The following is a 20,512-nucleotide window of genomic DNA, read 5'->3' on the forward strand; positions in this document are numbered from 1 at the left end:
TGCCAACCTGATATTAATGACTTATCCTGAGGATAGGCCATCAATATCAAAATCCCAGATAACCCTTTTAAATCCGTACCAAAATGAAGACAACAAAGAATAAACTTATCAATAAATAGATCAAAATATAATATCATGGAGTATAATCCTGGACTAGACCCGTTACTATGAATGATCTGAAGCAAAAGTTTGAAAGACAATTTTAATTAAAATTATTGTAGAGTAAATCCAAAACAACTATTAACAGGGTTGTCCATGATTTGCATACTGATGGGCCATCCTCAGCATAGGTCACCAATGGCACCCCTGACGATCAGCTGTTAGAAGAGACCGTGGCACTATTTGAGTGCTAGGATCTCTTCCTAAGGCCTCTTGCACACAACCATATGTATTTTGCGATCCGCAAAAAACGGACCCGCAAAAAATAACGGAACGGAACAGCTGGCCCCTAATAGAATAGTACTATCCTTGTCTGTAATGTGGACAATAATAGAACATGTTCTATTTTTTTACGGAACGGAAATACGGAAACGGAATGCACACGGAGTAACTTGTGAACGATACCGCATATAGTCCGCAAAAAAAAAAACTGAGTGGACACGGAAAGAAAATACATTTGTGTGCAAGAGGCCGAAGCCTGTGACATCACGTTCATTGGTCAAATGGCCTAGGCGCAGTTCAGTCCCATTCAAGTGAATGAACTGAGCTGCAATACCATGCACAGCCGCTATGCGCTGTGCTTAGAAAACTGAGAGGAAACCATGTCATAGCGGCCTCTTCAAACAGCCGTTCAGCGGGGGTGCCGGGTCTCCAACAATCAGATATTGATGACCTATCCTGAGGATCAGTCATCAATATTAAATACCTGGAAATCCCCTTTGAAAGCAAATGAGAAAATCTATTCCATAAAGAGCATTAAAAAAGAAAGCAATAAAAGTAAAAAAAAAAATAAATAATGCGTGCACTCCACACTGTCATAATGTGTCACCTGCTGAAGTAGCATAGTACAATACCGCCCTCTGCTGTTGAAAACTGAATAATAAGCATACTTCAAAGCAAAGTAGAAACCTTTAGCTATATTAAATACGGTATGTTCCAAATAAAGTTCGTTATGACAAGAGGCAGCAATAAGATCAGGATTTTAATATCAGTGACTGAATGTTGTATATATGTAAAGGTTTTGAAGCACCAAGTTTTCTAGTTTAAAGGGTTTGGCCACTTTATACATTAAAGGTGTTTTCCGGGAGTTTTATACTGATCGGTGAGGTTCCAACACCCAGGACCCCCGTTGATCTGCCGTTTGAGAAGGTAGCGGCGCTCGGAGTATCGCCGCGGCCTTCTTTCAGCTTTTCCTAGGTCAGTGACTACACATTAGTCATTCACGTGGCCAAGGAGCAACTCAGCCCCATTCAAGTGAACGGCACTGTGCCTGGTAAGCTGTGAGAAGGCAGCAGGGCTCACAGGAGTGCCGCTCCCTTCTCTAAACAGTTCCAGTTGTCGGACCCCCACTGATCAGAATCTGATGACCTATCCAGAGGAAGACCCTTTTAATCCTAATGTGGGTCATATGGCACTTTTTTATGCATCCTGAACGGATTACTCTCCATTCAGAATGTATGGGGATATACCTGATCAGTTCTTTTCCGGCATTGAGCCCTTTTGACGGAACTCAGTGTCGGAAAAGAAAAACGCTAGTGTGAAAGTACCCTTACTCATGCATCTATACTTCAACATTTGGGCCTGTTTCTATATTCTTTTACTTGCCAACCCTCCTCCGCCTGGCCAGGCAGTTAGCCTCAGTGTGCCTGCCATTTAAACATGTGCTGGTTCTAGACTTCAGATGTTCATTAGAGGAGGCATGTGACATTAGTTACCTAGAAACAGGCCCAGATGTTGGAATAAAGCATGAATAAGTTTTATATAGTCCACAAAGGATGCATGTAAAATCGTTGCTGAGTTAATCCTTGATCGCTGAGACGGGCACTTTTGCACTAATGTAGTAAATGAAATGCCACAGAAGCAGAGAAAGACAGATAAGGGAAGCCTAAAACAGCTTACCAACATTCACAGTTTCTTACCAAGGTTGTTACTTCCTGAACCATGATCCAGTTTACCAGAAAGGCTCTTCTGATTAGCTGTGAAGCCCAAATATTTCCGTGGTACTGAGCTTACAGCAGCAAGGCCAGTTTCACACAGGCATATTCAGTCCAGTAAACGTCCTCTGTGTGGGAACAGTATTCCTCAGACTGAACACTGCTCCTCTGAAGTGAACTCGCATCATAATGATTTATGATGCTATGAATTCCCATCTCGCTGTGAAATGTAGTTACAGAATCATGTGAGTAAAGTTCAGCAGACCCGTGGTGAGACAGGAATTCACAGCAACATAAATCATTGTGATGCTGCTGGTTCACTTCAGAGGAGCAGTGTTTAGTCCAGGAAATACTGCTCGCACACGGAACGGGTTTCCTGGACTGAATACGCTCGTGTGAAACTGGACCGACTCTCACAAACATAAGCACATTAGAGATTATTTTATATTCCTAAAATATATATGTATTAAAATAAAATAGCAAATCTGCTCATATATTTGACACTAATAAAACAAATCTACGTATACATATGGGATTTGCAGCATGCACAAAAAACGCCTATAAATCCATGTTTTTTTCCCCATAATCTCAAAATTTAGATTTTCAATGTTGATGATTCAGATTCAGTTTGGATGTGTTTTCTACAAGTGGAAGTCTTCCATTCCCTCTCAATGTTGCCATTACCTTAGGGCAGTGGTGGCAAACCTATGGTACGGGTGTCAGAGGTGGCACTCTGAGCCCTCTCTGTGAGCACCCACACCCTGGAAAAAGTCTATGGTGTACCAATATGCCTTAGACCAGGGATGCTCAACCTGCGGCCCTCCAGCTGTTGTAAAACTACAACTCCCACCATGCCCTGCTGTAGGCTGATAGCTGTAGGCTGTTCAGGGATGCTGGGAGTTGTAGTTTTGCAACAGCTCGAGGGCCGCAGGTTGAGCATGCCTGCCTTAGACTTTCCCTGCCATTCATCAGCGCAGGGCGCACTATGAACGGCACAGGCAGCGCACTGAATGTAGGCAGGCTATTATAGCTAAGTGATAAAGTACATGGAAGGTATACTGTATTGGACTGTAGTATTCAGGGTAAATTGCCGTGTTGGCACTTTGAGATAAATATGTGGGTTTTGGGTTAGTTTGGGCACTCAGTCTCTAAAAGGTTCACCATCACTGCCTTAGCGTCTATTCAGTAGCTCGCTATACAACCTGAATTTAAATATGACTCAGTTTTATTTCATGTGAATTAAAGTGAGACTTGAAAATTCAGCATTTGCCCATAGTTTTCCCTCAAAACTTCTTTTGTAGGCTGCTCCTTGTGTGTCTGAGCCACAACTATCATGTGTGCACCTTGAGGGATAAGTGACCAACCAATAATCCACAGAATCTGCAGGTTTCTGACCTTGAAGGGCATCTTGATAATCATGACACCAACACCATGCTGTTCTAGTACTTTATTACTGAAAAGAAGGAAAGGAGACAACACATAGCACATATCTAGATTCCACCTTGCAGTTTTGCCTTTCTAGAGAACCATGCATTTGGCACTTCAAATATGAACAAGTAATATTTGGGAATCAGCATTACAAGTAGCTAGACATTTTACAAAGTCAAAAAGTAAAGTTACCACATCAGTGAGACTTTTTCCTATGGGAACAGAGACTAAGATTTGCAAGAACATCTTAACTGTCTTCTAGAAAGAACCACCTCTTTCTAATAACACATGTGAAGAACAAGCCAACACAGGATGCAAATTAAAGCATGCAGAAATGAGGCGTTCACATGAAAACTGGTTCTTCACTTTCTGACAAGGACATTTCTCAGGCCACAATGCGGGTAAGCAAGCTTCCTAACCATCCTGCCGCACTACTCAAACCTAAGCCATGTACATGATTTCTGAATATACAGGACAGGTATATAATTAAATAGGATTACATGATAGTAAACAACAACACCCCGATGGAAAAATATAAATATCCCACATTTCCGTTGCTCTGCAATAACTTACCTTTGTGTCAATTAAGCAAGTCTGAAGCATAGACCAGGTGGCCACTGCATATGCTGGCATTTGGCAACGATTCTGCAAAATGTTCAATATTTTTTTTATATATTCCCTTATAATAACAAATAATTATATTAGATTTGTAATTTACATCCAGAATATAAATATTGGTCTTGAAAAAAAGTTCCACTGAAATTGGATGAATGACTTTCTGTGGCTTCCCATTTATAGCACATCAAGACTAAGCTTTCTGTATCATATTATGCCAGTCACACTTACTTAGCAGAGAAAGAATTCTAGCGTGACAGCAAACAATTAAGATTCCAAAAAGCAATGACAAAAAAAAAGCAAGAATGATACATAATTGACGCAGAAATTATTCTTGCCATATCAGTCCCCCTCAATTACAGCCTTTTACTGCCAAATTCTTCTTTCATACCCAAGCAAAGTCTCTTATGTGGAACCACAAATCTACAGAAACATGTTACATGTGGACAAATTTTCCACGAGAGCTATGAAAATGTAAGGACAGAGAAAATGAAATCAAAAAGAGTCTACATAGGGAATAAAGTGCTGTTATCGTTTTTTGCTGCCAGTGGCACCATTAGCAGGCTTGTTAAAACTTCTGCTCATATGAGGGAAATTTACGGTTGGGGTTCTATTATTTGGCCCATACAACCCCAGATTCCTAGCAGCTGTAGATTTCCTAAGAGGCTTAACACATGGGAAGGGGCTGAAAACAGGCCCTTTTGGTGATTTTACTGAAGTTCCACTTTCACTTGAGGAGCTGTGCGACTTTGATGGGGTTTTTTGAATATTCTGGATCACCTCAGACATGTCTTTAGATTCATCACTGGTGCTCAGCTCCAAAGTCTCCAGCTTGCTCTGCACAACAGTTACATTTGCATTTTCATCCTCAAAAACAGGCTCCGGAGAATGTCCATCAGCCTTCATAACAGTCCTATCTAAGCTTATGTCTCCGCTCTCCACTGTGGAAGTATCGTCCTCAATGTCCTCTGGTTCTTTGGCTGCATCAACCTGATCTTTGAAAACTTCATTTTGCTCTTCTATCAGGCCAATTGTGTCCCCATAGCCTTTGGCCTTTGCTATATTTTTTCTATGAACGCGAATGTGGGTCCGCCATGGAGAATTCAGCTTTGCTTTGGCTTCTTCGTTGGGTAGGATCATGGACTTAGAGGTTGGTAACTGGACGGCTGTATTTTTAGCAGCTTTGTTTACTTGCTTTAACTTCTTGCCGAGTAACAGATGGTTTATTACTGGGGAATGATTAACTTGAGATGGCAGTATGCTGCTCGCAGGTCCTTTATCTGAAATGAGGTTACACAACATTTTAAGATGTCAAATACGGAAAGTCACTTGTCAGGCACACCAGTTTACCACACCAACTCCCGTCTGCAATTATTTATGAATAAAGATGGATTTTGGCATTTATAGTCACAATGGGTGGTTTATTTCAGGATATAGTCAGACCTACCGTGAAGGCCTGTTCTTATCTCAGACATTGATGGCATATCCACAGGGTAAGTCTAATAATGTCTAATTGGTTCAGGTGCTAAAAGTGAAACCACATCTATCTCACTGACGGCAACATCCAAGCTTCATGGGGTAGCTTGGTTTAAGGAAACTGCTGAGCTCGCTGTGTTACACTGTTTTTATAATAGGAGTGAATGCAAGTTACAGAAACCGTATAACACAGCGAGTCATCTCTCACAGCCTGGACACGACGGCCAGTGGGGCGAGACGGGACCCGCATCTATCAGACAATTATGGCATATTCTGTGGACATCACCAGGAATAAAGCCTCTGTAGGCTAATAACCTCACTTGTCCCGGATATTAAAACGTAACTTTTACTAACTGAAATAAAAGGACTCTTATATCAGTGACTGTGAGCTAAAGAGAAAGGGTTAAAACTATCTAATGCTCTGTCAGTTCTATAGCACGTTATCTGTAACTGCATTGTCAGCCGGGGGTGCACTCCCCATGCCTGCACATACTTGAACACTGTATTCACTGGGCAGTATCACACCGTCCTATATATAGTGTACTCTGGATAGTACTGGGCAGAACCACTATTCACTCTTGTGTGGGCTCCATTGTATTGTGCTGACCGAAGTCTGTCCGATACCCCTGATGAAGCCAGATTAGCTGGCGAAACATGTTGGGGGACAGTTTAGATTTTTAGTTTCTGATGCCTGTGTCAGGTCTGGCAACAAGTGCAGCACAATACAATGGAGCCCACACAAGAGTGAATAGTGGTTCTGCCCAGTACTATCCAGAGTACACTATATATAGGACGGTGTGATACTGCCCAGTGAATACAGTGTTCAAGTATGTGCAGGCATGGGCAGTGCACCCCCGGCTGACATTGCAGTTACAGATAACGTGCTATAGAACTGACAGAGCATTAGATAGTTGTACCCTTTCTCTTTAGCTCACAGTCACTGATATAGGAGTCCTTTTATTTGAGTTAGTAAAAGTTACGTTTTAATATCCGGGACAAGTGAGGTTATTAGCCTACAGAGGCTTTATTCCTGGTGATTTATATAAACCCTTCCCGGATAGGGTCGTATCTATTTATTGTAATATTCTGTGGACATGCCACAAATGTCTCTGAGAATACATCTTTAAACCTTAAACCACTCTAAGATCAACAATCCCCTAATAATCGAAACTTAGAAGGGCAAATAAATGAAATAACTGAGAAAAACAAGGGTTTTTACAAATTGGGAAAAAAAGAAATAAGGGAATACTGTATTGTTTGCTGCAACAGCAGTAGAATTTATCTTCATCATTTATATAGATGAAAACTCCCCTCCACCAGACAGAAAGCAGATTAATCAACAAGAAATCCCATATTTATGATTTGTCTTTAAATCTTACATAAACCGATTTGTGAAGAAATATTAGAAAAGATGGTTAATGGTTCAAGATCATGAAAGTATGCATGGTAATCCTTCACAGTGTGAAACATCTTTAGAGTCCTACAACAGACACTACATTAGGCATGGAGAGTATATTAAAGGGGTATTCCGGTTATATTACGTTATCACGATAATAGGGGTCCCATAATCTGTAGAGCCCCCTAAAATAAGCAGCCAGTCGGGCATGTGTGTGGCCGCTCCAATCATTTCTAGGGGAGTTCCGGAGAGCAGAGTATTGCTCTCAGCTATCTCCAGAACTCCTACAGAAATGAATGGAGCAAAAGCACACATGTCCGACTGGCCACTCCGTTCATTTCAGTGGGCTCTATAGGGTATGGGGCCCAAATTATCATGATCCTGTGGGGGTCGCAGTGATAGGACACCACCGATCTAATAGTTATCCGCTATCCTGTGGATAGGGAATAACTTATAACTGGAATACCCCTTTTATTATTACATACTTACATACTAGGTTTTAATGAGTGTGAGCAGTAGTGATTGTCATTATGAGCCATGACAGTGTAAATTAGAAATAAACTTCTTATTGTACATACTGAGCATTGAGCAAGAACATATGCTCAAATTCCCATATGCTCAAGATGTTAATCAACAAGCAAAATAAAGATGTTTCATTACAAAAGATGACCAGTCATGTTAGAAACATAACCCCAAACAGGTATTTCCTTTTTTAAATACCATTATTAAGTTGATCCCTAGGATCAGAAGGGATCTTTTCTTCTTCGAGTCCTATGTTAAAAATAAAACATGCAAGTGAATGGCAAATTTAAAAAAATATGACAATGGCAAATGGTGACGGCAATATTAAAAGAGAGAAAAAAAAAGTGGTGTATAAAAACGTATAAAAGACAGTTTAGGAGAGTTACCTGCTCGAATGTAAACCTGATGGACTTGCTGCAGCTGCCTCTTTTTAATTCTGGAGTACTGCTGCTTTAGGGCATTGATATCAGTTGTCATACGCTCCATCATCATACTATTAAAAACAGCATGATATTCTCCTCGACATGAATCAATTGCTCCCGGGCTAAGTTCTGCAATGTTGCCAAATTTGAAACTTTGGTCTTCTTTTTGATCTGAAAAATAGACCAGGAGAATTAAAAGGCTATTTCTAAAAATTGTTAATAAAAGTGAACCTACCCCCCCTGCTCCCTTGTCCAATGTCTTGTCTGTCTATATGTTACTGCAATTTTACATGTCCATTTAGATATGTCTAACTCATATTCTCCCATGAGCTGTACTATGTGATGACGGGTGTATACCCAGTTCTGTGGACATCATGTTTGAACTGTTAACACTGTTTGAATTTGCACATGTCTCTATTTTGGTTGTACTGAAAAATTTCAATAAAACCTAAATTTGAAAAAGTGAACCTAAAGGGCATCTGTCAGCAGATTTGTACTTATGAAACTGGCGGACCTGTTACATGTGCGCTTGGCAGCGGAAGGCTTTCGAAAAATCATGTTTTAATATATTCATATGAGACTCTAGGAGCAAAGTAGGCGTTGCCGTTACTCCCAGAGGTTCTTGGCCAAGAGACAATGATGGGGAGCACCAAGGGTCAGCCAAAACTGTAGTCAGGTACAGGCCGAGGTCAGAGCAGAGTCTGTGTGATCAGTTAAACAGTCCATTGGCTGTTCCATCAGATTTCACAGCAAACAATTAGATACATGCAATATGCAGATTATGCATTTTTAAAGTATAATTAGGTTGTTTGTAGTCTGCTTTGTGCTAAATATAGCACCTTTTTGCTCTCATTATATGCTGCAGCATTCATACTTTACCACCTAGTTTTTATATTCAAGTATAGGTCCCTTCTAGGAAAAATATTTCAAGAAAATATAAGCAATATGGGGTTCATTCATTATACTGAAATACGCCTATATTAGGAGTATTTCAGGCACAGATGGCGGCGAAACAGTTAGTTGTGCCGCAATCAGCGACTTTTCCCTGCTCACGCCAGGTCTAAAATTGTTGGCATGGAGTGAGCAGGGACGGGCCGACAGGACAGACTCATTCATCACTTTCTACGCCTGTTTTAGGCATAGAAAATGGTCCAAATGTAAGACAGCTCGGAAGCTGTCTAACATTTAGAAGCAGCATTGGAGGCCTGCGCCTCTTCATAATTTAGCCGGATCCACCGCCGTCTAAAACGCCAGTCTTAATAAGTTACCCCTATATGTCTGTTATTTTTTACCTCTAATCTGCCTTTGATACTTCTGCAGTTCTGGAGTCAAAAATCCACTAAATGGGCCAAGACACCCAACAGCATTGGCATTTAGGTCATCATCATCAATGTCATTTTCTTCATCACTGTCTTGCATCTTACTTGGGAGCCTGTAATATTAAAAAGTACACAGTATACTGTTTTAATGCCACTTTTTTCTCAGTTCTCAGTCATCACCACTATAGTTATTTAGAGGGTAATATAAACCAGGGCTGTGGAGCTGCAGTTAGTAGAAATGTACCAACTCGGACTTCCAGCTTGACAAAATATCTATTATTAATATTAACTTTCATATACATTTAGAAATGTTAATCATAAATATAATTTTATGTTCTATCAATCTAAAGCCCTTATTTATCAAAATCAGTGATAAGCAGGGTGTTCTAGTGGTGGTGGAAAAATCAGTTCTCCCCTCTCCTGTCCTTCATACTATAAAAAGTGATAAGCAGGGTGTTCTAGTGGTGGCAGATAATCTGTTCTCACCTCTCCTCTGTTCTCTCCTGTCCCTAAAAGTATAAATAGTGATAAGCAGGATGTTCTAGTGGTGATAGATAATCAGTTCTCAACTCTCCTGTCCTTATATTATAAACAGTGATAAGGAGGGGGTTCTAGTGGTGAAAATCCGTTCTCCCCCTCTCCTGTCCCTCCCTCATACTATAACCAGTGATAAGCAGGGTGTTCTAGTGGTGGCAAATAATCAGTTCTACCTTCTCCTCTGTTCTCTCCTATCCCTTATACTATAAACATTGTGATAAGATTTAAACAGCACTCGGTCTGTAGCTTATGCAGCGCAGGAAGCCCCGTTCCCCAAAAGCAATATGAAAGTAATTCCAGCAGACATTAGTCAATTCATCACGGTCTATTCTTTTATTCCAGCATACAGATATAGGTTTACAGAAATGCGTCCTGTAAACCTATGGCCTCATGCACACGACTGTTGTTTGGGTCCGCATCCGAGCCGCCGTTTTGGCGGCTCGGATGCGGACACATTCACTTCAATGGGGCCGCAAAAGATGCGGACAGCACTCCGTGTGCTGTCCGCATCCGTGGCTCCGTTCCGCGGCCCCGTTAAAAAAAATATAACATGTCCTATTCTTGTGCGTGCTTTGCGGACAAGAATAGGCATTTACATTGCCAATGCCCGTTCCGTTACGCAAATTGTGGAAGGCAACACGGGCGGCTTCCATTTTTTGCGGACCGCAAAAAACGGCAAGGCCGTGTGCATGAGGCCTATATCTGTATGCTGGAATAAGAGAATACACCGTGCTGAATTGAAAAACGTCTGCTAGGATTACTTTCATATCATACTATAAACAATGATAAGCAGGGTGTTCTAGTGGTGACAGATAATCAGTTCTCACGTTTCCTGTCTCTCATACTACAAACAGTGATAAACAGGGAGTTCTAGTGATGGTAGATAATTAGTTCTCATCTCTCCTGCTTTCTCTTCCATCTCTAATATTATAAACATTGATAAGCAGGGTGTTCTAGTGGTGATAGAAAATCAGTTCTCAGCTCTTATATTCCAATAAATATGGTTTAAGTTTCATCTAAGTAGCCCGATTACTTACAAGATCGTAAGAAAAATCCCAATGTCACCATTTTACTACCGAAAATTTGTTATTACTAAATAATTGGCCATTTATGAAGGCATCGGAGTATTATAAAATGCAAGAGTCGGAGTGAGAACTTTGGCCTTCCAACTCCACAGCCTATAATAAACTTAAAGAGTATATCACATAGCTTTCTGCTTTAATTTTCAGAAACAAAATCACTTAAATATATATGGTCGCATCTGTGCTGAATTTCCCATTGAAATAAGAAGGAAGAGTCTAAAACAGCTCCATATGTATCTGCGCATTTTCTGTGCAGTTTTTGCATTTCAACTTAGTGATAAATGAGCTCACCTGAGTATCACAATATAATATTTAATTCTTTTTTTTATTTTTTTCCTTAAAGAGGACCTTTCACTAGATCTCCCTGCACTTACTGTTATCCCTGGGCGCCGCTCCGTTCTCCCGGTATAGGCTCCGGTATCTTCACATGTTAGGCTCCACCCAGTTGAGCCTGCCTGCGTCTCCTTCTCCCATGCTGTAGCGCTGGCCAATCGCAGCGCTCAGCTCATAGCCTGAGAGAAAAAAAAACTCTCAGGCTATGAGCTGAGCGCTGCGATTGGCCAGCGCTACAGCCTGGGAGAAGGAGACGCCGGCAGGCTCCACCCAGTTGAGCCGAACATATGAAGATACCGGAGCCTATACCGGGAGAACGGAGCGGCGCCCAGGGATAACAGTAAGTGCAGGGAGATCCCTGGGCGCCGCTCTCCATGTCTGTATGCTTAGTTCACATCTTTTTATTCTAGTGAAAGGTCCTCTTTAACTCTTTCCTGAAGAATGCAATTTTCCATTTTTACTCCCTGCCTTTCCAGACTCCTAACTTTTTTATTTTTCCGTTCATATAGAAGTATGAGGGCTTGTTTTTTGGAGGACAGATTGAACCTTCTAATGGCACCATTTAAAATTGAATATAAAACTGGAAAAATTGAATAGAATTGGAAAATACATGCAATTCTGCCACACTTGTATGGCTTTTGTTTTTGCAGCGTTCCCAATGCGAAACAACTAACGCCTTAACTTCATTCTGCAATCAAGTCAGTACGATTACATATTTATAGTATTTACCACTATGTCCTTCCTTGAACCACTTCTGGTAGGTACTAACTAGGGAAGAGCGAATCGACTTCAGATGAAACATCCAAAGTCGATTTGCATAATACTTTGTTTGAATACTGTACGGAACAAGCGCTCCGTACAGTATTAGAATGTATTGGCCCCTATGAACCGAAGTTATTACTTTCTGAAGTCTCACGACACTTCGCATAATAACTTCATAAACCAATTTCTACTGTAAAAAAAACATTTCCCGAACTCTGGTTAAATTCCAAGGTACCACTTGGAACCGAACCCGAATTCGGGAAATGTTTTTTTTACTGTAGAAATTATTTTATGAAGTTATTATGCGAAGTCTAGCGAGACTTCGCGAAGTAATTAGTGTTGAGCGAACTTGTGTTTTAAGTTCGGCGTCTAAAGTTCGAGTTCAGGTTATCGAAATATCCCGTTATGGATTCCGCTACCATGGACCATAACGGAATTTAGAATCCATAACGGGATACTTCGATAACCTGAACTCGAACTTTAGACGCCGAACTTAAAACACAAGTTCGCTCAACACTAGAAGGAATACCTTCGGCTCATCAGTTTTCATGCAGGAGTCTTGGGGTGGTAGTGCTCTTTTTGGTGCAAATAGCTTCATTTTCCAACAAGTACAAGCGAAGCATGGAAACCACGGCAATGCATGTCGTTTTGCAGCACCACATGGCACACTACAACCCTGCTGCTGCACGAAAAAACCCTCACAGGTGTCACTGTCACCAGAAAATCAATATTACTCACTTTAGCGGTCAGTGCTTTAAATGTTATTACCTTCATACAAAACAACAATCCAAACTCATCAGTTTCATGAAGTGTAAATGCCAGCTCTAAATTCTTACAAATACAGAATACAGGTAACTTTAATACAGAATAAGGTAATTGGACACAGCGCATCCACAGACTTATTTTCAGCAACAGTTACATTATATGATACATGCACAACATTGCCTTGCATGAAATTAATGATATTTAGAAAATAAAATGGTAAATTTTATACAATACTGTTAAACTGAAAAGTTTTATGATAAATTGTACTATGCATAGGACAAAGGAAAGGTTATATGTTATGGTCAAAGACTGGATGTGGTTACCCAGAAAATGAAGCAGACTTGACTGGTGCTGGGAAAGGTGTGATATTATATGTATACTTCTCCCTCAGCTCGGCTAGTTGTGGAAATGGGAAAGTAGCCATCGAGTACACCGTCTACAAAAAGTAAATTGTACCAAAGTAAATATAACAAATACAAACATAAAAACACGTCATAGCCACAAAGATAGTCAGTACTATATACAGTATGAACTAGTAATATACAATACACAACTTCAAATAAACAGATGGTGGACAATTCATTCTTGTGCTCTTTCCAAATAATGTATGCAGTTACCAAATGAGTGGCACAATATCTCAATGACTCAGGCTCCATAATCCTCCTTAAATATTTAGAATGGAAAGCTTGCAGATAATGGGAATGGATTTATAATTAGCGATTTACGCATCAGTATATGTGAGATAGCACCCAAACAAGTGCTAGCAATTCTCACAGGGGCACATTTTAAACACTAATAATACACAGTGTTGTTCACACATGAAATGACACCATTCTGCAACTGAATGGGCTAGAAAATGAGAGTTTGCTTATAACCTGCATCAGTTCATTGCTGTCTATCAGGTTGTCTTCAAGCATCTCCTGGGTCAATCTCCCCATTGTACTATAGAATTCATCCGCATTTTGGCAACACTCAATTTGCCTGAAACAGAACAGGAATATTTTAATATCATTTAACAGCGCTATAGAATAACCATAAGATATAATGCACATGGCCGTGTCCATATTTTTCAGTCTGCAAAAAACATTTTGCATTTTTCTCACTCCCCTCAAAAGAAAGGGCTAATCTCATTTGTAATGCAGAAAAGTATATGACCTTTCCTATAATCTACAGAATGGTCACATGGATCTGAAAATTAAAAAAAAAACTGATGTCAGTGTGCTCTCTAAGAAAAATGCGGATAGCAAATAGATAAAAAAATATGGTGGTGTGCATAATATCTGAACAAACAAAGAATGCTGGGAAATTTCAGCTCTGAAGCCAAAAGAATTGTGAATGCATCCCTGGAGTAGAATGCATTGTATAACTTAGTATGTGGTGTATAATTTGTATGTAGATAATTTCTATGATGAAATGGGCCTAGGCTTCTGCAGCTCTCAGATCTCCCCAGATCAACATCCAGTTGGCTGCAGCAGTGACCTATCTCCAATGCGTCATGCCCCAGTCATTTGCTGCAGTGGCCATGTGACCCACATCAAACCACATGTTGATGCAGGGAGATCTGAGAGCTACAAAGGAGACGGAACCCAGCGGCTGGGATCAGGTACATATGATTTCCTCCGCAGTTCGATTTGCACTGGGAATTCTGCTCGAGAGGCCTCCAAGGGTGAACAACCCCTTTAATGTGTAGGTTCACTTTCTGTCATGTCCATTCAACGCGAGTGTCCAAATTCCTGGACATATGGGGACTTTTTCCACTATCCATAAAATAAAATGTGAAGTGTCCAAAGTTTCTTTGAAGCTGGAGGAGCTTGTGTAGGTTATTCTGATTCTAATGATCTTTTCAAAATTACACAGCAAATGCTGCCAATCATGTTTTAAATGGACAACGTTTAACTGTAGCTCCATGTGCAGTGCAAAGCTGGGTTATGGCCAGAATCTCAACAGCATATATCGCAAATTTTTTTTCATAGATCAACAATAAAAGAATAGATATATATTGTACATAGAAATGTTGATCAAATCACACTGTGGACAGGGTACATTATTAAAACATAACTTTTACTGGATATAGATAAAATACTACCAATAAGAAAACAAAAATTGCAGTGAGTAAACAATAACTAAACTATAGTCAGCACTCCCTGATTGCTAGAATACTTAAGTGATAAATGGGTAGCTCTTACCACTTCCATCAGGTGTGCGACACGGATATATCCTTCAGTACGGTGACAAAAGGACATAGGTGACTGGTGCTCCTAGTGTCAATGGAGAGTTAGGGGGATTAATTTCACCTGCCTACCAGACACAGAGCAGCCGCCCAGATAGGGGAGACACCATACGGAACCTCTCCCTACTTGGGGCCTGTTCCCTACAGTTACCCTCACTTTATTCCCTACATTCCACTTTTCATCCCAACCACGGGAAGTGAAGAAAAATACGATTAGGAAGCAATGACGATTCCTTGTCACGTAGAGGGTGTAGGCACAATTGGAGACAATGGTCCGTGCCTTGGTGTGAGGGAGTGTCCCCTATCCACCTTAGTCTCACCGCTAGTTGTGATAAACTGGGAGACGTGGCATCTAGGGAATTAAGTGAGGGTAACTGTAGGGAACAGGCCCCAAGTAGGGAAAGGTTTCGAATGGGGCGGGTGCTCTGTGTCTGGTAGGCAGGTGAAATTAGTCCCCTAACCCTCCTTCAGGTAGGGCTTTACATTTAGGACTAATTTGGATAACTAGGAGCATCGGTCACCTATGTCCTTTTGTCACCGTACTGAAGGATATATCCGTGTCGCACACCTGATGGAAGTGGTAAGAGCTACCCATTTATCACTTAAGTATTCTAGCAATCAGGAAGTCCTGGCTATAGTTTAGTTATCGTTTACTCACTGCAATTTTTGTTTTCTTATTGGTAGTATTTTATCTATATCCAGTAAAAGTTATGTTTTAATAATGTACCCTGTCCACAGTGTGATTTGATGAAAAATTGGGGTGAGACGGTATACCTTTACACTGTCATCTACAGTGTATTGGGGTATTTGTAGTTATTACATAGAAATGTTATCAAATTAAAAAAAACAAAAAAAACAAACATACTCTCCAAGCTTTGCCCAAATGGCCAGTGCTACTCGTAGGATGATCTCAGATCCCTCAAAGAACACGGAATCCCAGATTTTAAGAACAGTGTGGTTTGGAAGACAGGTTGCAAAGAGAGTCAAGAACCACTGCATGGTAAACACGTTTGTAAGAGGGGGCTCATATCCACCTGGAACAAAAAGGTCCATATGAAAGTAAATGTAAACTTACATAATAAGCGAATTCTCTAATACATACAGCTACTGTATGTTTGTATATTTTAGTACACATGGCATTTTTCTTAAAGGTTCAGCCACCGGGCATACACTTTTTTGGTGCTGCCGTTTTAAATCAATACAATCCCATTGCATATACAGTATCTAATTGTCACAGACGTACCGAGACATACAGACGTCCCCGCAACAGTGAGTGGCAGGAAATCTTTGAGACTGGCAACACGTGGTTTGATTTGACATGTTTACCTTGTGGAGCAATAGGCATCTGTGTTGTTTCTGGTACTGGCCACACCCTTAACCCCTTCAGGACCCTGCCATTTTTCACCTTAAGGACCAGGCCATTTTTTGCAAATCTGACATGTGTCACTATGTGGTGATAACTTTAAAACGCTTTTACTTATCCAAGCCATTCTGAGACTGTTTTCTCGTCACATATTGTATTTCATGACAGTGGAAAATTTGAGTCAAAATATTACATTTTTATTTATAAAAAAAAATACCAAATTTACCCCAATTATTTTTTAAATTAGCAATTTTCAACATTTAAATTTCTCTGCTTTTAAAACAGATAGTGATAACTCCTAAAATAGTTATTACTTTACATTCCCCATATGTCTACTTCATGTCTGGATCATTTTGTAAATGACAAATTTCTTTTTTTGGGACGTTAGAAGGCTTAGACGTTTAGAAGCAAATCTTGAAATTTTACATAAAATTTCCAAAACCTACTGTTTAAGGACCAGTTCAAATCTGAAGTCACTTTGTGAGGCGTACATATTAGAAACCATTTTAGAAACTACACCCCTCAAGGTATTCAAAATTGATTTTACAAACTTTCTTAACCCTTTAGGTGTTCCACAAGAATTAAAAAGGAAAATTTAGGCAGATTTTAAATTTTAATCAATTTTTTTCCGCTAACAAAGCAAGGGTTAACAGCCAAACAAAACTCAATATTTATTGCCCTGATTCTTTAGTTTACAGAAACACCCTATATGTGGTTGTAAACTGCTGTACGGGCACATGGCAGGGCGCAGAAGGAAACGAACGCCATATGGTTTTTGGAGGGCAGATTTCACTGATATAATTTTAAGTTGCCATGTCACATTTGAAGACCCCCTGATGCCCTAGAGTAGAAACTCCCAAAAAATTACCCCATTTTGGAAACTACGGGATGAGGTGGCAGTTTTGTTGGTACTATTTTAGGGTACATCTGATTTTTGGTTGCTCTATATTACACTTTTTGTGAGGCAAGGTAACAAAAAATAGCTGTTTTGGCACAGTTTTTTTTTTTGTTATTTACAATGTTCATCTGACAGGTTAGATCATGTGGTATTTTTATAGAGCAGGTTGTTATGGACACGACAATACCAAATATGATTTGGTTGATTTTGGTTGTTTGTTTCAGTTTTACATAATAAAGCATTTTTGAAAAAAATGCTTTTTTAGTCCCTCCATATTCTGAAAGCCATAGTTTTTTTTTTTGTTTTTTTTCGGGCGACTGTCTTATGTAGGGGCTCATTTTCTTCCGTATCAGATGACAGTTTGGTTGGTACTATTTTGGGGTGCATTTTTTGATCGCTTGGTATTACACTTTTTGTGATGTAAGGTGCCAAAAAATGGCTTTTTTGACACACTTTTTATTTTTATACGGTGTTCACTTGAAGGGTTAGTTCATGTGATATTTTTATACAGCAGGTCCTTACGGACGTGGCAATACCTAATATGTATCTTTTTTTATTTAAGTTTTACACAATAATATAATTTTTGAAACAAAAATAAATAAATAATAATAATAAATCATATTTTTTTTTTGGGCCGATTGTCTTATGTCGGGTATCATTTTTGCGGGATGAGATGGCTGTTTGATTGGCACTATTTTGGGTGGCATACCACTTTTTGATCGCTTGCTATTACAAGGTGACAAAAAATGGCTTTTTCGACACCGTGGTAGGTCACATGGTATTTTTTTTTATTTTTAGAGCAGGTTGTTACGGACGCGGCGATACCCAATATGTCGACTTTTTTTTTTTTACAATTAACACAATAAAAGCATTTTTGAAAAAAAAAAAATTGATTTTTGTGAACTCGCCTGTAAAATCTCTTTCTCGCTTAATTCATTGGGGGACACAGGACCGTGGGTATAGCTGCTGCTGCCACTAGGAGGCGACATTAGGCTGAAAAGTTTTACAGGTGAGTTCACAAAAATCTTGTTTTCTCGCTCGTATCATTGGGGAACACAGGACTGTGGGACGTTCCAAAGCAGTCCACGGGGCAGGAAGAACACACCCTCATGAAAACTGCCTCGCGGAAGCTCAAGACACCGCTGCCTGCAAGACCTTGCTGCCCAGTGCAGCGTCCGCTAATGCAAAAGTATGCACCGGGTAAAACTTGGTGAACGTGTGCAAGGCAGAACTAGTCGCTGCCTTACACAACTGTGAAGCGGAAGCATGGTGGAACCGAGCCCAAGAAGCACCCACCGCCCTAGTCGAGTAACCCGTGACACCAAGGGGTGGTACCTTTTCCCGGGAGCGGTATGCTTCAGCAATCGCCAAACGAATCCACTTGGCAATCGTCACCTTAGAGGCTGGCAAGCCTTTGCGGGGACCTTCAGGAACAACAAATAGGGAGTCCGTACGGCGGAACGAACTAGAAATGGACAGGTAAATACGGCGGAACGAACTAGAAATGGACAGGTAAATCCTCAGAGCCCGAACCACGTCCATCTGATGGAGAGCTCGCTCCCTAGGATGTGAAAGAGAGGGGCAGAACGAAGGGAGAACAATGTCTTTGTTGACGTAGAAGACAGAGAACACCTTCGGCTAAAAAGAAGGTACCGGGCGGAGCACCGCCTTATCTTGGTGGAGAACAAGAAAGCGGTCCTTACAAGAAAGCGCTGCCAAATCCGACACGCGCCCAATGGAGGCGATTGCCAGAGGGCTAGATCTCACAGGCTGTCACGATAGGCATCGGGCTGCCTTCCCTGCCATCGGGTCCCCGTCACCGCAGAGTGGGGACCCGATGGCCAGCCCGCACCGTCCCGCGGTCAGCACGGACGACGGCAGTGCGAGGATAAATGCACCGGCATCTGTGTTTTCACAGATGGCACGTACAGTAGGGATCCCGCTATCAGTGACTGCAGGACCCCTGCGGCTAATGGGGCGGGCGCAGCTTCTGCACCAGGCCGATCAGCACGCCATACATGTACAGCGCGGGTCCTTAAGGGGTTAACCTCCCGGTGTTGCTATTGTGTTCCCTATCTATAGTTGTTTCTCCACAATGCTGTGTGGTTTATAGCTTCAGTTGGACCTGTGGATAGCTGCTGTTTGGATCTCGGCTGAGATGCTGCCATGGTGCTGCCACAGCTTTTTGAAGTTAAGTGTTACCTAGGAGGTGTCCGTCTTCCTTCCCTAGTTTTCAAGCCTTATTTCCTTCCCCCTTTCCCTCCTATGTTCGGTGTGGTGTTTCCCTCCCACACTAGAGCGTGACACTAATATTAGTAAAGTTTCCATGACAACACAGTCAATAAAGATACAAGAAGGGTTTAAATGTGATCATTATGCATGAACATACCTCCACTTTCTCGATTTGCGGTTCTCTGAAGTACATCCAAATGATGAGATAGATCCGGCAGCTTCATTCTCACGAGATCCCGAAACACAGCCATATCCACTGACAGAGCCCGCAGGTTATTGACAAAGTAACTGTCTGGCAGCACTTTGTCAATGAGATAAATCATTATCTGTGGTGGAAGACAAACAATGTTTATGCACAAAAATAATAAGCTCTAAGGTATACAATGAACTACAACCCAAGAGGGTTTGTCAAAAAGTTCTGACTGCCCTGCCCAGAACAGATGACACTATCGACTTGACCTTGTTAATATCAAATATGCATACATTTGTATACTTAGCTGTGTAAGGCTCAGTTCCCACCACTTATTTGCTATATAACAATTATTTTTTTGTTTTGAAGAAAAAAGTTTACACGTAAATCAATAAAGATTCAACATAAAGTAGCTGCATTTTTCTGTCATTGTTTAACTTCCAAAAGACGCAGCACTCCAAACAGGGGTAGTGGAGTCAGAAGAAATGTACGGACTCCAACTCTGGTTTTAAAACAAAAGTATTACATATTATATGTTATTAATATTATTAACCTTAGCGTTCCTTCCTGGCAATTGCCTACCTGTCAGCGGAGGAGACTGCTACTATTACATGCAGCAATCTCCTCCTCAGTATGGGGAGGAGGGATTGCTAATGCCATCGCCGGGAAACGGTGATTTTTAAACTTGCTAAAAGATTCCAATTACCTGATGAACGAGCCTTTGCTTGTTCATCAGGTAATCGGCGGCAGTCTCACACAGGAAGATCATCGCTAACGAGCGTTCATGCAAACGCTTTTTAGCAATGACCTTAGGCTACTTTCACACTCGTGTTTCGTGCTGATCCGTCA

At 40.8% G+C, this 20,512-nt stretch overlaps 1 protein-coding gene across 4 annotated transcripts in view; it reads right to left on the reverse strand.

Moving 5' to 3' along the window:
- Window positions 1-3,531: 3,531 nt before the first annotated feature.
- Window positions 3,532-20,512, reverse strand: part of TBC1D30 (TBC1 domain family member 30) — a 71,222-nt gene continuing 54,241 nt past the window's right edge. For 2 of the 4 annotated variants that reach the window (XM_040409297.1, XM_040409314.1), the window contains 8 exons: window positions 19,631-19,799; window positions 15,846-16,014; window positions 13,626-13,731; window positions 13,074-13,186; window positions 9,245-9,384; window positions 7,917-8,123; window positions 7,729-7,779; window positions 3,532-5,416 (listed from right to left, as the gene is read on the reverse strand). In XM_040409297.1, coding sequence (XP_040265231.1) covers window positions 4,665-5,416; window positions 7,729-7,779; window positions 7,917-8,123; window positions 9,245-9,384; window positions 13,074-13,186; window positions 13,626-13,731; window positions 15,846-16,014; window positions 19,631-19,799 — 1,707 coding nt within the window. In that variant the 3' untranslated portion in view covers window positions 3,532-4,664. The remainder of the gene's footprint in view (window positions 5,417-7,728; window positions 7,780-7,916; window positions 8,124-9,244; window positions 9,385-13,073; window positions 13,187-13,625; window positions 13,732-15,845; window positions 16,015-19,630; window positions 19,800-20,512) is intronic. The other 2 variants (XM_040409306.1, XM_040409324.1) reach the window with 1 other exon arrangement.

This window comes from Bufo bufo, chromosome 1, assembly GCF_905171765.1.
Source record: "Bufo bufo chromosome 1, aBufBuf1.1, whole genome shotgun sequence".
In the NCBI taxonomy this organism is placed as follows: Eukaryota; Metazoa; Chordata; class Amphibia; order Anura; family Bufonidae; genus Bufo; species Bufo bufo.